This window comes from Pongo pygmaeus, chromosome 2 (assembly GCF_028885625.2).
Source record: "Pongo pygmaeus isolate AG05252 chromosome 2, NHGRI_mPonPyg2-v2.0_pri, whole genome shotgun sequence".
Classification (NCBI taxonomy): Eukaryota; Metazoa; Chordata; class Mammalia; order Primates; family Hominidae; genus Pongo; species Pongo pygmaeus.
The window spans coordinates 88795942-88817564 of record NC_085930.1 but is presented as its reverse complement, the minus strand read 5'-3'; the positions used below and the strand labels follow the sequence as shown (position 1 = coordinate 88817564).

Sequence of the window (21623 nt, the reverse complement as noted above, 5' to 3'; positions counted from 1 at the left end):
TTGTTTAGATCACAATCTAACTGATGATTGTAAAAAGGCATTTTGGGGACAATGAGAAAAATTTTAATATAGGTACTGTGTAGGCAATATTAAGGAATTATTGTTAATTTTGCTGAAACATTATTTATAATATTACTTGATACATATTATGTATCAAATATTAATAATATTATAGTTACTTAGGAAAAGATCCCCACTTTTCAAAGATTTATCACGAAATATTTAGAGATGGTATCTTGGGTTTGCTTTAATACACTCAGCATAAAGAAAAATAAGCAAATGTAGAAAAATCTTAGTCATTATTAAGATTCATCGTGTTTATACTGGTTCATTTAATTATTGTCTCTACCTTTATGTATGCTTGAAGATGTTCATAATAAAATGTTTTTTAAAAACAAAATGATAATTTTAAAAAAAATTTAATGAATAGGTGGGAACAAATGAAAGAAGGTACAATTCCTGTATTAGAAGTTTCTTTTTTACTACCTCTTAATGACTTTATTGGAATACTGCTCTATTAATACCAAAGTTTTTTTTTTAAAAAAAGGAAAGCAGAATTTTTATAAGTACCATTCAGTAGATCAAGTTGAAGAAATAAAGAATGAATGTATTTAAAACAGTGATTTTCTAATAATTTACCAAGGATTTTAGAGGTCATTGCTTATATTGACTGTTTATTAGACAGAAAGTCATTGAAGACTATAAAAAGGAGAAAAAAATGTATAAACACTGATGAAGAACAAAAAGGGGAAAATGAAAGCAAATCAGGCTCAAACCATAAATCCCAAATGGCAATAACTGTCTTTAAAAATTCATAATCAGTCTTGAGTTGCAGTGCTAGCTTTTTCCCTTTCTGCATGCTGTGGACAACTTTGTTCACCTCTCTGAGTTCAGCTTTCTCATTTGTAAGATGAGAATGATCAGAGCATCCTCCTCCCATGAACTGTTGCAGGAGTAAATGAAATAATCATAATGTGCTTCCACATTGCCAAGTACACAGTTCCTTAAATGCTGCCTGTTCTTGATCTTTACAAGGCTGAAAGGGTCTAAGAATGCAGAAAGTGTGTGGCGAAAGTGCAGGCAGACAAGTTCCTAGCGTAAGTCACTAATTAGCCACCAACCATTGACCTGCTTGGGGCCCAGGCAGGATTCTGAAGTCAGCCAAAGCTTTCGTCACTGCCTGGAACCCACAGGCTGCCCCAGAATGTTTTACCAAAAGCCCCCTCACGGGTTTGCTCCCCAGCTCTGTCTCTCACTCCATTTGGGTACCACTCGAAGGGCAGCTAACCTAATCAGCTAATCTATGCCAAATTATTAATGGGATCCAAGAGGTTAATGTGTAACAAGCATACACTCCATCAGAGGCCTGCTGGCGACAGACACAAGGCCTCTGTGAGTCATTAGAGTCTTGGTGGGAATTTCAGGCACCAGGCAGCCTTCCTCAAATCAAATCAAATTCCAGACAGGCATTTAAAAATTCCTGCCAGCAAAAAGAGTTCATATATGAATGCAGTCAAATCAATACCGAGGCCAAAAAGTATCCCCTAACTAGACCAGGACATAAGGGCTGAAGAAAATGGTATGTTGATGAGCTTTATAACCTCGGGCAAATCAACATTAAGGTCTTCTCTGTGTCTCAGTTTTCCAATCTGCAAAATGGAGTTTGCGGTAAGAATTGAAATATGTAATCCATGTAAAGTGCCTGGAACAGAGGCTACCACATAATACATGCTCAGCAAATGTCAACTCTTATTAGTATCATCTAGGGAATGGAAATTAGATGGTAGTCAAAGAAGATGCTCCAAAAACTGAAGTTAAGAAGGGGTTTGTAGGCCAGGCATGATGGCTCAGTCCTGTAATCCCAGGGAGATCCTGTCTCTACAATTTTTTTTGTTGTTGTTGTTTAATTAGCCATGTGTGGTGGCATATGTCTTTAGTTTTAGCTACTTGGGAGGCTGAGGTGGAAGGATCCCTTGAGCCCTGGAATTGAAGGCTATAGTAAGCTATGATCGCACCACTGCACTCCAGCCTGGGCAACAGAGTGAGATTCTGTCTCAAAAAACCAAACAAACCAAAAAAGGGGTTTCTAGATAGCAGTTTCCATTTGTGTTTTCTATGCAATTTGGCCCACAGTATAGCGCATTGGAAACAGATTGGATTAAGGCTCAGACTCTCTTCTTCCTGGCTGTGTGACTTTTTGGACAAGTTTCTCAACCTCTTTGAGCTAATTTTCTCAACTGTAAAATAGGGGTAATAATACCTACCCTACAATGCTGACCAATGTATTACATATGATAATGTGTGTCAAGTGTGTAGCATAGTGATCCCATATACACATAAGAGCCTAACAGATGATGGCTTTCATTATCATCTTATGTTTTCCAGTCTTTGTAACTGCAGCCTGGAAATCCCAATCAGGAAGTGATGGTACCTTCTAATGGGAGTGATAAACAGAGTCCCCAGTGCCTAATGGAGATTAAATCTTAATAATACCAGGGTCAGTCCAACAGGCATAAGGCAATTTAGCTGGGTTGAATGGGAGATTCAACTTTAACCAGCCACAGATGTCCCAAAGAAGTAGACACAAGGCAGGATTTTTATCTGTCTGGTTATTGAGACTGCCTCGTTCCAAGAAGATAAAGGACCGATAATCTCCACTTCTAAGGTCCTAAGATCCTAAGAGACCAAAATGTGGCTTGGCTATTGGTCTCCAGTAACAAGTTCAATAGGTCTAGCAAAATAAATCCATGCCACTATCCCCATTTCATTTTATCTGTATTTTCTGATTATGAAACTATTAAAGAAACATGGCATAGGAGTCACAAAATGTAAGAATATAAAATATCAAAAGTAAAGACTGCCTATGTTCCTAGTAACCATAAATAATCACTGTTAATATTTTCATGCCTTTACTTCAGATATTCTGTTTACACACATGTACCCAAATAGAGTTTATCATTAAAAAAAAAAAAATCCTACCAAACATACTAGTTTATCACCTGCTTGTTCACTGAATATATATTTCTGTGTTTGGTAACATAAATTCAGGCCATCATTTTTAACAGCTGCATAGGAATCCATTATATGCCTGCCCCATAATGTATTGATCTGTCTTCCTCCTAAAGGGCACTTAGGCTGTTTCCAGTCTTTTGCTATAATAAACAACACTGTACTGGATTTCATTCATAAACACCTTTACACAATTGTCCGACTATTTCCTTAGGCACAGCATTGATGGGTCACAGAGTAGACAGTTCTTAAATGCCTTAAGAAACAAAAATCACCTGGCCTTGCTGAGATGGGAAAGTGAGGGAGAAGTTTGAGTTAGAGAAAAACACTTGCCTTCCAGGCCCAGGCAAACAAAACAGCCTTCTTCCCTGCCTTTCTCTCACCCACCTACCGGGAAGCACTGATAAGAACCACTAAATCCTCTTGTGCAAAATTCAGGGTCAAATAGAGAGTGTCTGTGAAACAGAGCTTGGGATTTCATCCGGAAACAAGCAATGGGAAGGATCCGCAGGAAGTGTCTTATAAAAGCAAGCCACTCTCCAAAGGGCTCCCATAGGCCTTTTGCTTGTCCCCCTGGTGTGGGGCTAGCAGGCAGTGAGCAGAGTGAATTTTACTGAGGACCCAGTATGTAAAGGGCACTGCAGTCACAAGGGCATGTCATAGGGAGAGAAGACACCCCACTTCCCATCATGAGCCCTAAAGAACTCACAAATAGGATGAAAAGACAAATATATGCAGAGACATCCAAATGGCCCAAATGTACACACACAGACATAACCAGTGATGACAAAACAGAGACAATCAGGAAAGGCAGCCACTGGGCCAAGAGAAACTTGCAAGAAAGAGAATGTTTAAATGTTGCATTGGGTACAGAGGAAACAAGGGGACAGAAAGCACCCTCAGCCTTGCTACTAGCTGGCAGGGTGACCTTGGGCAAGTCCCCTAAACCCTTCATGATTACCCAGAAGCACTAGGCTATTACCTTTGAATTTTAGTATTTTGAGTTTTCCTTTCCTCATTGTGGTGTTTTGTTTTCTATTTTCATGAACCTTAAAAAAAACCTATCATTCTGTGATTGTCTACCACATGCTAAATAAACACTGTCCTGGGAGCTTTCATTATTTCATACTCATTTAGCCCTAACTTCAATCTTGAAAGGTACATGTTATCCTTACTTTACATTCTAAAGTGTGCTTGAAGTCATACAACTCACCAGGAATTGTAAACCAGGAGAAAACTGTTCCTGGTTTTCTCCTCCTGGCACAGAGGAGTTGCTCAATAAAGACTTGATGGCTAACTGAATAAATGCACGCATGAATGAAGAAACGGAGCTGTAGACTCCTTTATAGACCCATAAAGTTTTCATTGCAGTAGACTCCTTCTATGCTTCCCTTTTTAACGTAAGTTATCTCAGAATCCTTTTTTGAAAATTAGGCATACCTCAAGATTCAGAAATGACCAAGACATATTCCATCTGCATGTGAAAGTGTCACAGTCATTGTGTCTTGCCCTGCTCCTACTCCCATGATCTGGTAACTAAAGGGTTACACCGAGCTCAGCAGGAGACCTCTCTCCCAAGGCTAGGGAAAGTTCGGATGAGTTGGTGTTGAATATATAGGATATCACTCCTGGGAGGAAGCATCGTAACATCCTGCAACTTCAGTTTCCTTATCTGCACAGAATTAGATTGTTGGCCTAGACCAGACTGCTAAGGACTCCTCCAGTTCCAATATCCTATCATCCTATGAGAAGAGGAGACATGGAAAGCACTGATGTAGAAAGTCAAGTCCACAGCAATGCCAACAGCAAGTGACAGATAATGACTACTGCCTTAAACCCAACTTTAGCAGTGACTCTCAAATTTAGCTAAACATCTGAATTACTTGGAGCACTATTAAAACCACTGATTCTTGCTTCATCACATTTGCCTGGGAGAGGGGTTTGTTTTGTTTTGTTTTAAAGAATCTGCATTTGTATGAGGCTCCCAGGGTACTTCTAAATGTTACTTTTGGTTACCAACCACTGCTCTTGATTGGGGGTTGGGAGGGAAGATGAATCACTGAATCTGAATGGATTGCTATTGCTAGGCAGCCCCTTTTCTCTCTGGCAAGAGGGACTACTCCCACCTCAACCTACTTTCACTCCCTGTGCAAAGGCTACCTGGTTCCAGAGGTGTCCTTGACCTGTTGGTCCATTCCTCTGATACCTGCTGGTGAATCGTGCCATATTCTAAACTGTTCTGAGAAGCTGCATCTGAATTCAAGGAAGGGGTGCAGAAGTAGCTGGAAGAGAGAGACCAGAGGGGCACAGCCCCGCAGCAACCTTTGGAAGAGCTGGGCTCCTGGTTCATTACATGGGATGAAGGAACAGCACGCCATATTGGTCAGGAGCAAGCAAACACTAGGAGGAAAACTGAAAGTACTGGCATTGTGATTTGGAAGATGGTAATTAAAGGCCCCAACCTTAATAACGACTGGAACCCAAATAGACTTTTATTTTATTTTTTTTAACTAAGGCATCTTCATTGTCTTCGAGCTTGACATTTTTAAGATTCACTCTTCTTTGTGTTTTTAGCAGGATTTGACAATGACATTTCCTCCAGCCCAGGAAATCAAATGTCCATTAACTTGCATAATTAATATTTTAAAATGAACCTTGAAGATTTTTTTGAATCACAGTACTAATTAAGACTTTCTCTTTCTGCCCCCTCTCTCTTTTCCACACAGACTCCTGCACAGAGAAAATGGGTCACGGAATAAGACAGAGAAACATGGGTCATCATTGTGGACTAGCTGTGAGATCTTGGGCAAACTACTTCATCTCTGTAAATCTCAGCTCCTTTTCCAGGTATTATACAACGGAGTTAGGAATGGTAACTACCTCATAGGTTTGTGATAAGGATTAAGCAAGGTGGTGCAGGTACAGTGCTTTGCATAATGCATGTACAGAATAAAACAATAATAAATAGTCATTTTTAAAAATGTTGACCTGTAGCCGCTTTAGGGGAGAAGAATATCATGAAGTGTCATTGGTCAATAAATTCATCAGTGAAAAAAATATTTCAGTGTCTTCTAAATATATACTAATAAGATGGAAGGAGGGGAATTGCAAATTTCATTTCTGTATGTTATGTATACATTTCATGTTATGTTTACATTTATACACATGTCTAAAATGTGTACTTGCTAATATAGATTTGGGAAGTCAAGAAGTTTAGGTCAATGGTCTTACTAGCACAGTCAAAACTGTGATAGATGTCCTGTCCATTAAACTTGCTGGTGGCTGGCAGTCTTGACTCTATACCTGCTGCTGAAACTACTGTTTTTGATGTATCTAAGTATACTTGCCCCTCTACTCCTCATATCCCTTGGCTCTTTAGAGTCTGACAGAATGCTTTAGTTATATTCCATCTTGTTATGGTGGTAAGAACACAGAACTGGATGGGATAAAGCCAAAAGACCTACAATGTTACACCCTTAAATTTGGCTACTTGTAGGTTATAAATGGTCAATGTTATCTTTGATTAAAGGATTCACTTTAGAAATAATAATTCCAGGAGAGAATAGGACACCACGTGCTATCCCAGTGAACAACCTGGTACAGGTATAAGATGAAGTAAATGATCCTCTGGGGAGCATTTGAGGAAACTCCCTGGTGGTCTTGAATTTAGGCCTTGTTTGGAGATACCAGAAAGACCCTGAGATGCTATTTAATTTGGAGAAGCAATTTTAAAAATAAAGAATAGAACGAAAGATAAAGTTTTAGAGACAGGAAGTCCAAGAATTTTTTTTTAAGTATTTTCACGAACATCCTAAGCCACAGGACCAAATTGAGGAATTATTTCATAGGATAACCTATCATCAGGCAGAAAGTAACCAGGCTTCTGAGGCAGTGAAGTGTTGCTACAAGACTGCAGACGAAGAAACACAGACAGAAGCTTTCCAGGGTGCCCAGAATGACATATCCGTGACAATGGCCAAACACATCAACGCAAAACCTCAAAGAATCTGGCCAGGATGGAAGGAGACTAGCAGTGGGCACACAGGATTTGACTGGTTGATTGGTACCGCACAGCATAACGTACAGGTACCTTCCTACAGTTCCTTAAGTCACAGAACATGAGCAAATCTGAAGTTTATAGGAAACATTCAACAAACACATATATGTTTTCGTGACTTCCATTTATAAGACATTTCTGTAACCCTACATGGTGAAACAAACAAAAAATACCCAAATGAACAGAAGATGCCAAAAAAAAAAATACATGCCTTTGGTGACTGAGGGTGCTACTATCATGACCTGAATATTACTCAAGGTTAAGCCTAAAAATCAGCAACTTCTACAGAAAAGGCGGCTCTGCCCATAGAGGGCATGGAGTCACTGCTTTGAGTTCAAACCCTGACTTTATAACTTCTTAGCTGTGCACCTTAGACAAGGTACTAAACCTCTCCTTAGTCTCCACATCTGTACAGTGGGGTATGTATCCCTACCTCATCTGAGGACTGAATAAACAATAATGCATATGGTTGCACTTTTTAGACTTAAAGAGAGCTACATCTCTGTAGTATAGCAATTTACCCATCTCAAAGAGCTGGGCTCTCCGCTTAAGCAAGAAGCAAATACCTGAGGTGTCACATGCATGCCTTCCTGTTGAGGGCTCTCTCTGGGGGGCGCTGCGCCTATAAATGATGTGGGGTTTGTTTTGTTCCTCTTCATCTTCTTGTTCATCCATGGACTGTAGTGGTTCAATAAAATAATCCCCATCATGAGACCGGAATGTGCCCAGCTGCAAATGAAGAGAGATAGGAGGTTGATTTAACATAACTCAGTCATTGGGAGGAAAAAAACCAAAAGAACATTTTCAAGTAGAGATGGCGTCATTTTACCCAATCTCTTTTTCAGGAGGGTTGTTTCAACTGAAAATGCTGCAACATATGCGGAGAAGTGGTCTATTTCCACTCTCTGTCATATCAGTACATTTTCTAAAAATTATTTATTATTTACTATTCTTATTATTTTAGAGATAGGGTCTCGCTCTCTCACCCAGCCTTAAACTCCTGGGTTCAAGCAACCCCCCCCCACCTCAGCCTCCTGAGTAGCTGAGATTATAGGTGCATGCCATCACGCCCAGCTAAATTTTTTACTTTTCGTAGAGATGGGGTCTCAATATGTTGCCCAGGCTGGTCTTGAACTCCTGGCTCAGCCTCCCAAAGTGTCATATCAGTAACTTATTCTTGATTTGACTCCAGATGATTGTACCTGCTATCCAAATCTGTCTCTAAGAAATACTTCCTTAGAGGTCAAGTTCCAATCATTCCTACAGGCTGTCAAAAGAGTCTTGGAAACTTAGAGAGCCTGGAAATTTAGGGACAAGTATGCACTCCAGCAGGAAAAGCTGGCCTACTGAAGTCTTCCCATTGATTCAAATTCAAGAGGCATATGTTGGCCACAATGCATTCAAGGTGGTATCACCTGTAATGCTGGCACATGATCCTCTCACCAACCCTTTCCTTTGCAAAATAGGGGAGTGATGTCCTGCAAGGCTTTGAAGCCAGATTGCCCTAGGTTCCAATTTCAGCACCACCACCTACCCATTCACCTTGGGCAAGTTCCTTAACCACTCTGAGCTTAAGCTTCCTTATTCATCAGCTGGGGATAAAGATACTTAATGTAAAGAGTTACTGTGCAGATTAAATTAGATAATAATAATTAAGTGCTTAGCAAAATGCCTGACACCTTGCAAAGGCTTAGAACTCATGAACGGTTTTTGGTGTTGCCAGTGTTAGCCTCTAACCATTAGGATAAAATTTGCTCTTACTAATCATTCTAAGCACCTTGCAAGTCATTTTTGCTCCTTTTCACCCCACATACACAAGTTTTTACAAATGATAAATGATACCTCAAGATTGAACCACCCAAACTAAAAATTACAAGAACACTGAAAAATTCCCCATGCCAAGTTGCTGAGTGGTGTTTAAGAGGAGAAATCAAGCTCCACTCTTCTCCTCCACTTTCCCATTTCCCATGCTGGAAAAAAAATCTGATGCCTTGCATCCTTCCATTGACACAGGAGAAATGACTCCCTGAACATCAGCAGCTGAATCCGCATCAGCATCATCCAGGAGCTTATTAGAAATTCAAATAATTGTGCTCCACCCCAAATCTGGTCTACTGAATCAAAATCTCTAGGGGCAGGGCCCAAGAATTTAAATGTTAATGAGCTCCCAGGGTATTCTTACGCATGATAAAGTATGAGCAGCACTAGGCTAAGACATTGGTTCCCCAAAACAGCTAGCTTCAAAATTGCCTGGGAAGGTTTTTTGTTTTTGTTTTTAAATTAGATTTAGGGCATTACCCCCTACTCACAGATTCTGAATTTCTAGGGATGGATCTAGAATGTTTTTGGTTTTTGTTTTAAAAGCTCTCCACATGATTCATGAGCCCCTGGTTTAAGAAAAGGGCAGCTCAGGTGTGGGCAGACTAAGAGACAGAGTAGCTAGTTGCCAGAGAAGCACTGATTTAATAAATTTATTCTCTGCCTGTGTTCAATACACAACTCTGGTGTTCTCTGAGCACAAATCAGAGAGCATATCACAACATGTGAAGCCTATCAGAGACATGAGTCCTGGGAAAGAGCCAGGGAGCTCAGCTGGTGACGATTTGCCACCTTTGATTGGTAAATGGGGAAACCAAGACACAGAAGGAGGAAGTGATTGGGCCCAAATTCCCCTTCAATGGTACAGAAGCAGCTGGACAGCACTGAGTCTAACCTGAATTTAGTCCTGTCCCTTTTTATGAAAGAACTCTGAGGTTCTCTTCAGGAGAACAGGATCAGTCTCTGGTCTATGGTTAAGCGCATGGATCGGAAAGACCTGGTTGAAATCCCAACCCTGCCACTTACGAGCTGTGAGATCTTGAGCAAGTCTCCAGCTCTCAAAGTCTCAGATTTTTTTTTGTCAGTAAAATGTGTTGTTTTGAGGATTGGGTTCTTGGAGGATTTGGATGAGATTATACATCTGTAAACTACTTATAATAGTGCCAGGCAGACATTAATAGTAAGAGCTCAATAAATCATATCAATATGATGCCAAAATTAATTGTGCTGTTGATTCACAAAGGTGGGCCTAAGAGTTATCTTTTCCTGGTTAAGGTGACTATTTATTCAAACATATATACTAAGTATATACAACATACAAATCTCCAATATAGGAGAAAAATGAGTTGATGCTGACCCTGTTGCCAAGGAGAAGAGGATAGAACATGTGTACCAAGAACCTTGACACAAGGGAGAACATACTAAGCATCATAAGAGAGACTCTCAGAAGTGTCTATGAAGGGGGAGGGGGAGAGATGACATCAACATGGGGAACTATGAAAAGGTCTTCTGGGAAAGAAGAGATGTAAATTATATACACCTCCAAAGAAGGGTAGGATTTGAGCATGTGAAGGTGAGTGAGAAGACCAAGTAAACTCAAAGGCACAAAGGCAATGAAGACTAGGATTGAGGGTGGGGTGCAGAGAAAGCAGGGTAAAACCCATGGCCTGAAATGCAGGATTTGCGGAGGAAAGATTGGGAGCTGAGACTGGACATGTGGATGTGAGTGAGTGCACTGTGACCAGTCTTAAATGCCAAATGGAGTTAGCGATCGAGGAGAAAGACTGGAGAAGAAGCCCAGTGCAATATTTCTTAGACATCAATCCTAAGGAGAGAGGGGGAGAAAAGTGAAGGGGGATAGATTTAGGGTAGAGATGTTCAGGAGAGGTGGGCGACCCATCTCAGATGAAATTCAGAAAAACTGACAACTGACTAGGGGTGGCAGGATGGTACAGCCCACTCCAAAATCTGGTAGACTCTGGTAGACTCTTCAAGATTTTCTGGAAGACTCCTAGGCGGAGAACTAGCAACATCTTGATGCCACTGCTACAGAAGTGGTAAGGGGAAGTCTTGGGAGGAGATAACTTCCAGAAGGAAGACAAAGGGGCAGGGGTTTTGGAGCTAGATTGATGGCTGAAGATACGAAGAACCAGAACGCATATCTTTAAGATGTATGAGGGCCCTTTTCCCCAAAAGAGGCAGACTGCGAATTAAACGCAATATAAATGAGGTTATCACAGTCCGGATAGTCGTTTCTGAAGCCCTAGTCCTCAGTTCCCAAAGAAACCACGTGCGCATTACCACCTAAAACTGCCAATGAAAATGAAGGTCCTGCGCAGTAAAATATTTATACAACTGCTGGGGCCACTAGGCTTCAGCGGGTGTGGAGGCGGGGAGAGAGGAGGAGTAAAGACTGTTTACAAACTTGACGTACACACGCAGTCCTATCCCTACGGTCCTGGAATTGGGGGTTACTATCTTGGAATCTGGGGGCACTCCAGGCTCTGGGCTCAGACGGCTGACTTCTGCCTACCCGAGCCTTAACCTTTCAAAGACCCGAAGGATTCCAGAGCTCTTGCCCTAGGTCCTGGGGCAGCGATGACTCACTGCAGCACCCCCTCCCACTTCGCCAAGCTGCCGTCTCCGCCCACCCCCAAACAATCTCTACAGCGCATTTCGGGAGCCACGGCTCCGGGCGCTTTGCTGGGGGCTAAAGGGGTTTATCCCTTTCCTTGAATCCCAGCAGGCTAGAACTACCCCCTCCCAGGCTTCAGGCTTGCCACGCTCTCCACCCGATCCTTCCATCGAAAGGCAGAAAAGGAAGGATGTGCTTGGGAACTTTAAGACCCACGAACGACAGCGCACTGATGGAGCAGCCCAGTGTCCGGGGGTGAGTATCCAAGGCCCCACTTAGAAAAGGGAGGGAGGGGCTGTGGGTGCTTCGGGAAGAGTAAAGGCATCACCGGGCACAGTGCCTACGACCCCATTGCGCCTACAGCGCCGTGCGCTGGGAGAGACTGACCCGGGAAAGTTTCTGCGTCACACGCGCGTGGCAGAAACGCACGTCGCTTGGGAAAGTCAAGGACCACCCTTGCTCAGGCCAGAACCGTACCGCAGCGACTCCTCAAATGTCGTGGAAAAGTGGGGGGCAGATGCCTTGTAAGATCCACTGGAGGGCACATGCGGGGGTCGGCAGAGAGTCGGGGAACCAACGTAGATTCCCTGCTAAATGCGTATTTGGCAACGCAAGAAGGCGGCCTCCCCGCCCTGCCTCAGTCCCTAGGGAAACTAGCGCCGCAGGCTCCCTCTCTCCACTCCCTGGAACCCGTGAGTAGTAGAAACCCCAGAGGAACCGAAATCACGTCCGGACAGCCTCTCCAGGCTGTCTCCCACTATCCCGTTTCTCCCGGCCACCCCGCCAGTAGGGTGCAGAGTTGGACTGCGCTGCACCCCCACTCTCGGTTCCACCCCAATTCAAAGCGTCCGGGGTAGGCTCCGCCTTCTCCCCCGCCCCCAGAGCCCTCGGCCCACCCTTCCGTTCCTGGGACGGGACCTGCTCCCTGTCAATCCAGTTCGGCCTCGGGGTTCCTGGCGCGTGAATAAAGGCCCTGAGAGAAAGCGGGGACTCTAGATTACGCACCGCCCTCCACAACACACACTGAAGGAACTCCCAGTGCCTTGGGCAGGGGATCCTCAGCCCCACATCCCCGATGCAAGGCGCACCAATAAGGAGTCTGGTCCGCCCTGCGCTCAGCTGCTCCGCTCCCGGGTGGCCAAGTTTGCTGCAGGGAACCGCAACTCCAGTAACTTTCTCCGAGTTTGGAAACTGACTTCCAGTCCGCCTCGCAGCGTTGGGCAACGCGCCGCTGAACCGAGTCCAAACTCCAGAAAGCTCTGAAACATCCAGAAGCCCCTGGGGGCGGGTGTGTGCGCTCCACGCCAGTGTACGCGCACGCACAGAGCTAACTACCCAAACTATACGAGTTTCTAGCAGATATTCAACGCCAGAGAGGAGCGGAGCCTCGCCACAGTGAGGGTCTCTAGGCTTAGAGGGCAATTAAGTCTTCCAGAAGCGGGCGACGAGGCGGAAGGGGAGAGGAGGTGGCGCGCGCCCACTTACCATTCCTGAGCAGAGGCTGATGACGGCCGTGTGCTCGGAGTTAGTATTGACATAGCCTTTGTAGAAACAGTGCTTGAGTTCCGCTTCCTCTTCGGAATAAAACTTGGTCTGATTCACCCCGGGCGTCCCGAGGAGGGTGACAGTGAACAGTGGAGCGATAAATCCGGCATTGGCGGTGAGATTAAATAGAAACTGCTGGCCGAAGGCGGAGAGGCGGTAATGCGCCTGGGAGGAGGTAGAGGAGGAAGAGGAGGAGGCGAAGGCAGGCCAGGGGTCAGTGGCAGAGTTAATGCTCCGTCGCGTTCTTTTGAAGTGGGCGTTCGTGGGAAAGGGTTCTCCGAGAGCGTTCACTCGGATGGGAGACACGATTTCGTATTCGCTCAGGGTCTCTAATAATTTCACTGCGGAGAGAAGCAGAGGTATATGAACCAATAATTCATTTTTCCTTAAGCTTTAATTTAAAACGAAGGTGGGGACTTTGTTCTGACCTTATTTTCCAGCCCATTCGAGTCAATCCCTTCACCCTTAATCAGTGGACAAATATTTGCTGAGCACCTACTATATGCCAGTAACAGGACCTGTGCTAGGTGCTGAGGATACACTATTCCGAGCCAGACAATTAATAAGTCAAAATATATATGATTTCAGATATTGATAAATAACCTGAATAAAATAAAACATGACGCTATCTGGTGCCCCCAATTACTAAGTTACTTTAGTTTGCGGCGTGGAAGTGGGGATGGGGATATATCTGGCAACAGCAAGGTGGGGGGGGTTGCCTAAATTCGTTTCCATAGTGTCCCTCCCTAGCAATTGGTTGGGGATGACCCAAAGAAGGGAGAGGCTGCAAAGCGGGAGATAATTCTTTCTAGGAAAAGGACAGAAGCCTCCGCTGCGGGGTGCCCCTGCCCGGGAGCGAGGACCGGGAGGCGGCGTCGGGGCCGGCGGGGTCCCGGGGGCCGGAGCCTGGTTACCTTGCCTCGGGTGCAGCCTGTCCTTGCGCACGGCCGCCGCGGCGTCTGGGCTCCCCATCTCGGCCAGGTCCCGCACCAGGAGCGTTAGCAGTGTGGCCCAGGATACAAACTGCATGGTGCTTCCCACCCCTCCCTCCGCTGCCCCCACCCCCCTCCCTCCTGCCCTCCTTGGCTGCGGCGGCGACGCGAGGCAGCGGCCGTGGAGAGCGCGCGGAGCCCGGCGCCCGCCGCCAACTTTTGACTTTAGGAGTCGCTGAGGTCTCGCTGCGAGGGTCCCGTCTGCGCTCGGCTGAGCAACGCCGCCGCCTGCCGAGAGCTGAGCCGCTCGGGCCGCAGGAGGAGCCGGAGGAGCAGGAGGAGGAGGAGGACTGGGGCTCGGCTGCTTGGCCGCATAATGCCCAGCGAGCGGGCAGGAGAAGGCGAGGAACTTGCGCTCCGAGGCGCGCCGGGCGCCCTGTGCTGGCCGGGATAGCTGAGCGGCTTCTTGAATGGGGGGCTGGGGGGGCGGAGGCGGGGGGGCCGCGGGTCCACAGCCTCTCAAATGCCCCCGGTGCACGCCTCTAAGAGGAGGAGAGGGGAGGAGAAAGCGAGACGAACGGGGACCGCCTCCTTCCAGACCATGTCCCCTCCTCGGCCGGCCCGTGCGGGACTCGCAGCCGGAGGCCCTGCCGGCTGCAAAAGGCGGAGGCCAGAGGCGTCACCAGCGCCGGGGCAGCTGTTCGTGGTCCCCGCCACCTCGCTGAAGTGGGGTTTTCTGAGATTCCCTGCCCCGGGGAGGGAACGCAAGGAAAGTCCTCTCCCTTTCCTGGCGCGCGTGCAGCCACTTCCCCTCTCGTCTTTTTCCTCTCCTCTCCTCTCTCTCCTCCCTTCCGAGTCTCTTTTTTCTCCTCCCCCTTGTCTCTCTGCTGCTGTGCCTCTCGGACTCTGTCCCTTCTCCCCATTTTCCCCTGTGATGTCTGTCTTCTCCCCGCCCCACCGTGTCCCTCTCTGTTTCTCACATTTCTCCTTTTCCTTTCCTTTCTCTTCCGTCCCCATCTCTTGCCACCAGTCCCGTTCTTTTGGTTTCTTACAAGTGAAAGTGGCCCAGCGCCGGAGCGCCTTCCCTTCCTACACTTTTTCACTCGGGAGGAGATTTGGCACCTGAGCTCCGCTCTCGATTTAATCGCCCCCAGTCAAGAGTTTTAGAAATGGGGCTCTTAATTCTGCAGGTCGGAGTGTGTTTCGAATACGTGGTCACTTGAAAATTTCGCAAAATATTTAAGCTGTGCTTTCCACCAACCTCTGTCACCATTCATGGAGGGTCCATAGCATTCTGTAGGTCCCCTGCCCCAAAAAAGGTTAAGAACAAATTTTGGCAGCAAGAAGGGGCGGGGACTCTGGCTCCCCTCACTACCCGTGGGTTTAGAGATGGGAGGGGAAGGGGGGATGGAGTGTAAAGTTGTAGATCCCTGTGGGAAGCACCAGTCCCTGGAGGGATTTCTCAATCACTTCCGCTTGCTTTCAGCCTGAGAGATGCTTGGAAAGACTGGGAAAGACTGAAAGCAGGCGCTTCAAGCTACACCTTCGTGTGTGTGTGTGTGTGTGTGTGTGTGTGTGTGTGTGTGAATTGTTCAATCCTGGGTGGTTCAGTGGCGCTTTTTCTTTAACCAGCCCCCAGGAAGATAGAGTTTCAAGAGGAAAGACATGACAATATCGTTAAAAATATATAAATATATGACTAATAAATATATATTTGCCCAAGTATCCTAGAACGGGGGTTGAGGTTCTGTTGCGTGGTAGGTTAGCACTCAGGACTAGAAATACCAAAGATTGCCAACACCAGGCACCAAATCGCAATATGCTAGCAATGTCAACTATTCTTGAGATACTAATACATATATTTCTTCTGGTGAAGGGTAAAAATGACTTGGCAAGACGAATTTGCTAAATAATTGTTAACCCAAATTGATAATGTTACCATCGTCTTATTACTGGAATTTCATAATGGGTATATAAAATGTAAGGATGGAAAAATAACACCTGTATTGTGCACAATTAGAGATTTTTAGAGAATGGCATTTAAACCTTGAACCTCCAAATTAATTCACTAAAATACCTTTCTTCTAATACACAATCTTTCTTTTTATTATAACAACATTCCCCACAATCACAGTGTCTGGGAGTTGCTGAAAATTTAGTAAGGAACAGAACAATATCAAGAAATCAATGTATTGGCTGATTCCTGTGGAAAATATTCCAGTACTTCCATTGTAAAATTACTCAAAAATATAGCACTTTCCAGTATTTCCCATTAAATCTTTTTTTCTCTTTCAGTTCAAATCCCTCCTGACAAAGAGATGTTAACTAATGGTATAGAAATTACGATATGTAGGGACAGAAGCCTCCTTTGTGTACTCTCTCTCCTTTACTTTCTTTGTAGGACTTTGCTTGAAGAATGAACTTTGTCTACAGTTTTAAAAAATTGATCCATAAGAGCTGATAGGCCAGAAAGATACAAAATATCTCTTGGTGACCCCCTGAGGTGACCAAGAGCCTAAGTTTCTGAATTTCTCATCCTTAGTGAGTCTGCCCATCTTGTCTTCAGTGTATTAGCTGGCTTCTGCATTTACATCTGTAAAAAAGTCTTAAAGAATCTTAGGAAAATGTCTTTTAAATCGTGAGACATGAAAAGGACAGTTGAGCTAACTAAGCAAGTCAGGCAAAAATCTTTTGTCTGAATAATTACTCTTTGTCTAAATAAGTACTCTTATTCAGTACTTACTATGGGGTAACATTTAGCATTTAATTTAATTCTCAAAACAGCTCTTTCAGGAAGTCAGTGTCAGTAATCTCATTTTACCAATAAGGATACCGAGATCTGAATAAGTGAAATAATTTGACTCCCCTCAATCCAGTAAGTGAGAGACACGATTCAAACTCCGTTTCAGTCGTTCAATCCAAGTTCATAACTATTATCATATGTCATGAATAACTGATTAATCTGAAGCATTGCTAGATTTTTGGAGGGTTGCTTTGTGGGAAAATGGCTAAAATCATTCAGAGAATTGCCTCAAGCTTTTATTCTATGTATAACTTTTCTTTAGCTCTCTCTTATTCTTCTCATGCTAAGTATTTAATGATAATCATGTCAGCGATTTCATTGATATTTCACAGCTTTTCCCTCAGTAGTTAGAAGAGATCTGGCACATAGTAGGTATTCAATAAATATTTATTAAGACTAGGCATGGTGGCTCACGCCTGTAATCCTAGCACTTTGGAAGGCTGAGGTGGGAGGATTGCATGAGGTCAGTTCAGCGGTTCAAGACCAGCCTTGGCAACATAGCAACCCCTTGTCTCTACAAAAAAAGAGAAAAGAAATAATAAAGTAAAATAAAATAAATTGGCCCCTCATAAAAATTTGCTCTGAAAGAAGCAAACCTTTTCAAGGTCACCTGGAGTTAAAGGAGGGACAGTTTTTAGCCCGTTTTCTTCTTGGGACTTTACTGGAATTGAATGGTATTGTAGGTTAAGTGGAAGTCTTCATTGGCTGATTCGTCATGAAAATTAGATCCCAGAGGAGTGATGATTGATATTAGTCACTAGGGAGAGATAATCCGGCCAATGGAAATGACAGTGATGACATCACAAATGACTCTGTTTGCCTAATGCCACTGGAAACAGCAGGAAGGAGACTTGAAGCAAAGCCATCAATTTCCACAGAAAGGGGAAACCCACACCCAAATGGTAGGGAGGGCCCAGGAGCCAGAATTCAAGTGAATAGTTTCCTGAGTGGTCAGCAGCGTCAGGTGATTTGGGGAACAGATAAGCCCCTGGTACTTGGTAGCACTGCATTCTGGTGAGTGAATCACCAAGCTGGGACCTGATGCTGGCTGAGCTCTGTGACCTTGGGCCTAAAGAATCTTAGGGAGATGTGTTTTACATCACAAAAAATGAAAAGGACAATTGTGCTAACTAAATAATTTGGGTTCCAGTCTTTTGTCTGAATAATAATAATGAGAATCTTTTCTTGAGTACTTACTATGTACCAGACCATGTGTACTATGTCCTCTCTGATCCAGTTTCCTATTTGCAGACTGCAGGGGGTAGAAACTGTGTTGTCTTTGTTTGCCCTGTGAGTGAATGACCTTAGTGTATTTTTTAAAAGTCTTCTAACTACTGACTTCAAGCAACAGGTAGTGTAGAGAAAGTAGTTTGTATCATTATTGATAATAACCGTAGATGCCCTTCATTGAGTTCTTTGTGCTAATTATTCAATCCTCATAGCTATCCTGCCATCTGGTTTTTACCCTCCTCATTTTACTGAAAATAAGAGCCAGCAAAATTAAGTGACTTTGCCTGGCATTATGGGTCCAGTTACCTCCAAAGCTTGTGATCTCCATTAATCAGAGCAGCCTAGTAACGTAAAGACTTTCGCCTAATTGATCTTCATCATTATAGCATTTATATTTGGCCTGATGAATACCATCTGTAAGAACATCATTTTTTCTTCTAATGCTAAATCTAAAGTTCTGACTAGCTTTTCTTGACCCTACTCTGAAAGTCATAGTTCCACTTTGGAGGTGGCTCTGTATAGCTCATGACCAGCTTATAGCAGTTCTACGAAGGTGATCCCATCTTCAGCCTGTTCACTCACCAGGAGCTCCTTGTTTACTTGTCATTCTAGAAGACCATACTCACATTATTGCTCAGGCTTTAAAACTCCATATGCATCCCACTAATCTTTCCTTTGACTGTATTCTTAGGGCTTCAAATCCTTTTTCTCCTCCCTCTACTATCCTTGAAATGAGAGCTTCACACCTGGGGTTCAACAGCATAACTACAAATGGAATTCAGAAGTGCTAGACTTCTAGCTTTGATCCAAACTACTTCCAAACTGCAGCCAAATTAGCAACACAATGTGTGCAAATACAATTTTATTATTATCTAAAAGTGTACATTTGATGTAGACAATTGTTAAATATATGGCATCTTTAACTAGCAGGGAATCTGATAACTCTAGGAGTATTTTGAGTCGTGCCAGAGTGCTTTATGCTCCCTGAGTCCAGAATTTTCCCTTTCCTAGTTTGGTTCACACTTGTTGTTGTGTTTTGGTGTCCTTTGTTAGTCTTTAAGGTACACAAGGGCAAAGGACAAATCTATTTTCTCCATGGTTACATAGTAGGCACTTCACAAATGTGCCTTAAATGAATGAGCTTACTATTGCCACTAATTTGGTTCTAGTTTTCAGAGCCAGGTTTTTTGTTTTTAATTTAGAAAAGCCATTCTTTTACACACACACACACACACACACACACACACACCAGGAATGATTGAAGTAATTTTTGTTTCTTACTGTATTATTACTCTTAGGAGGCAAGTCCTGCTTTAATCAGAATCATCATGGTTCCTTTTTTCTGGAATGAGACATTTCCAGAGCTAGGCTTTCCCCAGTGGGTACTTCAGGATCATGAGTAACAAGGCACAGGGCCTCCCTTAATTGCTCAGCACAGCAAGTAAGAGTTACACCTATGCTGTGGGCAGTTTTGGTATCCTTTGCATGTCCTAAAGAGAAGGTAATAATGGTTTGCTGCCTCACAGAGATGTTATGAAAATGACTAGATCAATGAAAGTGTTGGCTTAGTGCCTGGCATACAGGAAGTAAGAATGTTCAAATCAGCGGGCTTATGTGAACCCACCCACTAGTCAAGGAAGAGTGGTTCCTGACTCCTGACCCAGAGAGCCGCTAGCAGACTAGCTTTCCTTTCTCAGTTAACCTCCCCACAACCCCACTCCATAACCAATTTATGGGCCTTTCTCCCCTAGAAAAGAAAAAAAAAAAACAAACAGCCATTTGTGTGCAAATGGGTGTGTATTTTTTCATACTCATCTTTACTGTTAGCCCTTCATCCCTCTATAAAATGTTTAATGTTTTAAACAGATTTACTCCCTACAGTCTGCTTGGATTAGTAGTTTATATGGATTTAATTTAGCATTTTCTCAAGTACTGGGCTTTTTTTCTGGCAGAATTTTTCAAATAGCCAAAACATAATTTTCCCTCTGAATATTAAAAAACAAAAAAAAAGATTTTTACACAACAAATAATTTTTACACATGCAAAAAAGTAATTTTCAAAAGTAAGCACTTCTGCCAGATGATGCTTAATAAGTCTGTCCTAATGGTATTTATCTTAATGCTTACTTTCAGGAACAGTGGATAATACCATATTCAGTCCCCCTGACAACCCCATGAAACAGGTGATGTCATTAGTCCTACTTTCTGGAGGAAATGAAGGCACAGAGAAGATAAGTAACTTGCCTGAGGTTGCACAGCCAATATGCAGCTGAGTGGGAGTTCAGTGCTAGCCTGTTGGATTTCAGAGCCTGCCCTCTTAAATTGCTACGTGACACTGACTCTCATATGTATTTATGTTTTATCAAGCTTAATATAGGATAAATTGTCATGCTTAGGGATATAGTCTCAAAGAGTGGAAATTCAGACATTTGTAGAAATGTATCAGGACAGTTGGGGACCAGGAGGCCAAAAGGGGGTATGGTTTAGGGAGTCATTGACAGATATGGGATTCTGGATATCAGGACAACTGGAGTTGAGGAGAATGTCTTCCCAGCATCCCAAACCACTCATTCGCCTAACAATTAGACTGGCCCTTGGGAGCACTATTCTTCTTCACTGGTCTCATTGCCACAACCATTCTCACAAACTCCCATTGCCCTCAGCTCAGCCCAAGTCTTTGTATTGTTTAGGCTGTGCTGTGGGCCCTGCTCTAAAAATAGCATATGGCAAAGAGGCCTGTCTTGTAGTTGCAAAAGTGGTGTAGGATTTAAATTCCCCATGATGAGCTAATTTGGGGGCCCACTACAAAGATTTTCAGAAAACTTTTCAAAATAATCTCAACTACTGTGACTACGGAACACAATGGCAAGGGACTGGGAGCAGGAACTAATACCTTCATTATCCAAACTAATGTGCATACGTTTGAAATGTACAAAAATGTAGATGTGTCGCATGTGACAACTCGACCTGGTAATGAGGTTTGGGGGCATCAAATCAATGCTAGTTATAAATAGTGTATTTGCCATGTACTGCCTTTGGATTAATTAGCATCCATAACATAAAATAAGTTGTTTCCTGAAATGTAAACCTAGCAATTAGCGCTTCATCAAGTCCCTATCAGATGTTAGAAAAATAATTGGTTTTGCAGGTTTTTTTTCACTCGAAACAGGTCTGACAGTACATATTGGTGGCATTCACAGCAACATAACGGTAATAAACTTCAGCTACTGTTGGGCTCTTTGTAAGCGGTACAGTTACTTAAGCAAGAGTTTGGAAGTATGCTTTTCTTTTAGGCACCCTCACCATGGTAGTGAGTACCTACATTCTAGTTATAGTCAGTAACACAAATTAACTCATGTAAATGTTTTTAATCAGTGTTTCTTACAGCTGATTATTCAGCTCATTAACTCTGATCATAGATCTGGACTTTGGAAAACTTAACATTTGTTCTATGTTACCTTTTAGAACAAAATGGTGGCTGAGGTAGAGAAATGACTTGTTCTCTGACTGGTGACTTTGGTCCCTGCATCGAGGAGTGGCAGAGGTCTCAAAAAAAAAAAAAAAAAAAAAAGAAACCTGACAAAATTCGAGACCC

The 21623-nt window shown here is 43.6% G+C and overlaps 1 protein-coding gene and 1 long non-coding RNA gene across 8 annotated transcripts in view; one reads left to right on the top strand and one right to left on the bottom strand.

Annotated features, from left to right (window-relative positions):
• The window catches only part of ADAMTS9 (ADAM metallopeptidase with thrombospondin type 1 motif 9), a 172007-nt gene extending 157517 nt beyond the window's left edge, over positions 1 to 14490 (bottom strand). For 2 of the 3 annotated variants that reach the window (XM_054483816.2, XM_054483817.2), the window contains exons 1-3: positions 13979 to 14489; positions 13005 to 13405; positions 7633 to 7795 (exon numbers count right to left, since the gene is read on the bottom strand). In XM_054483816.2, coding sequence (XP_054339791.1) covers positions 7633 to 7795; positions 13005 to 13405; positions 13979 to 14093 — 679 coding nt within the window. In that variant the 5' untranslated portion in view covers positions 14094 to 14489. Of the gene's footprint in view, positions 1 to 7632; positions 7796 to 13004; positions 13406 to 13978 lie in introns of all 3 variants that reach the window. The other variant, XM_063661878.1, reaches the window with a different exon arrangement.
• Positions 11299 to 21623, top strand: part of LOC129034236 (uncharacterized) — a 327788-nt gene continuing 317463 nt past the window's right edge. For 3 of the 5 annotated variants that reach the window (XR_008501783.2, XR_010125720.1, XR_008501784.2), the window contains exon 1: positions 11301 to 11774. This is a non-coding gene — a long non-coding RNA (uncharacterized LOC129034236). Of the gene's footprint in view, positions 11775 to 21623 lie in introns of all 5 variants that reach the window. The other 2 variants (XR_008501781.2, XR_008501782.2) reach the window with 2 other exon arrangements.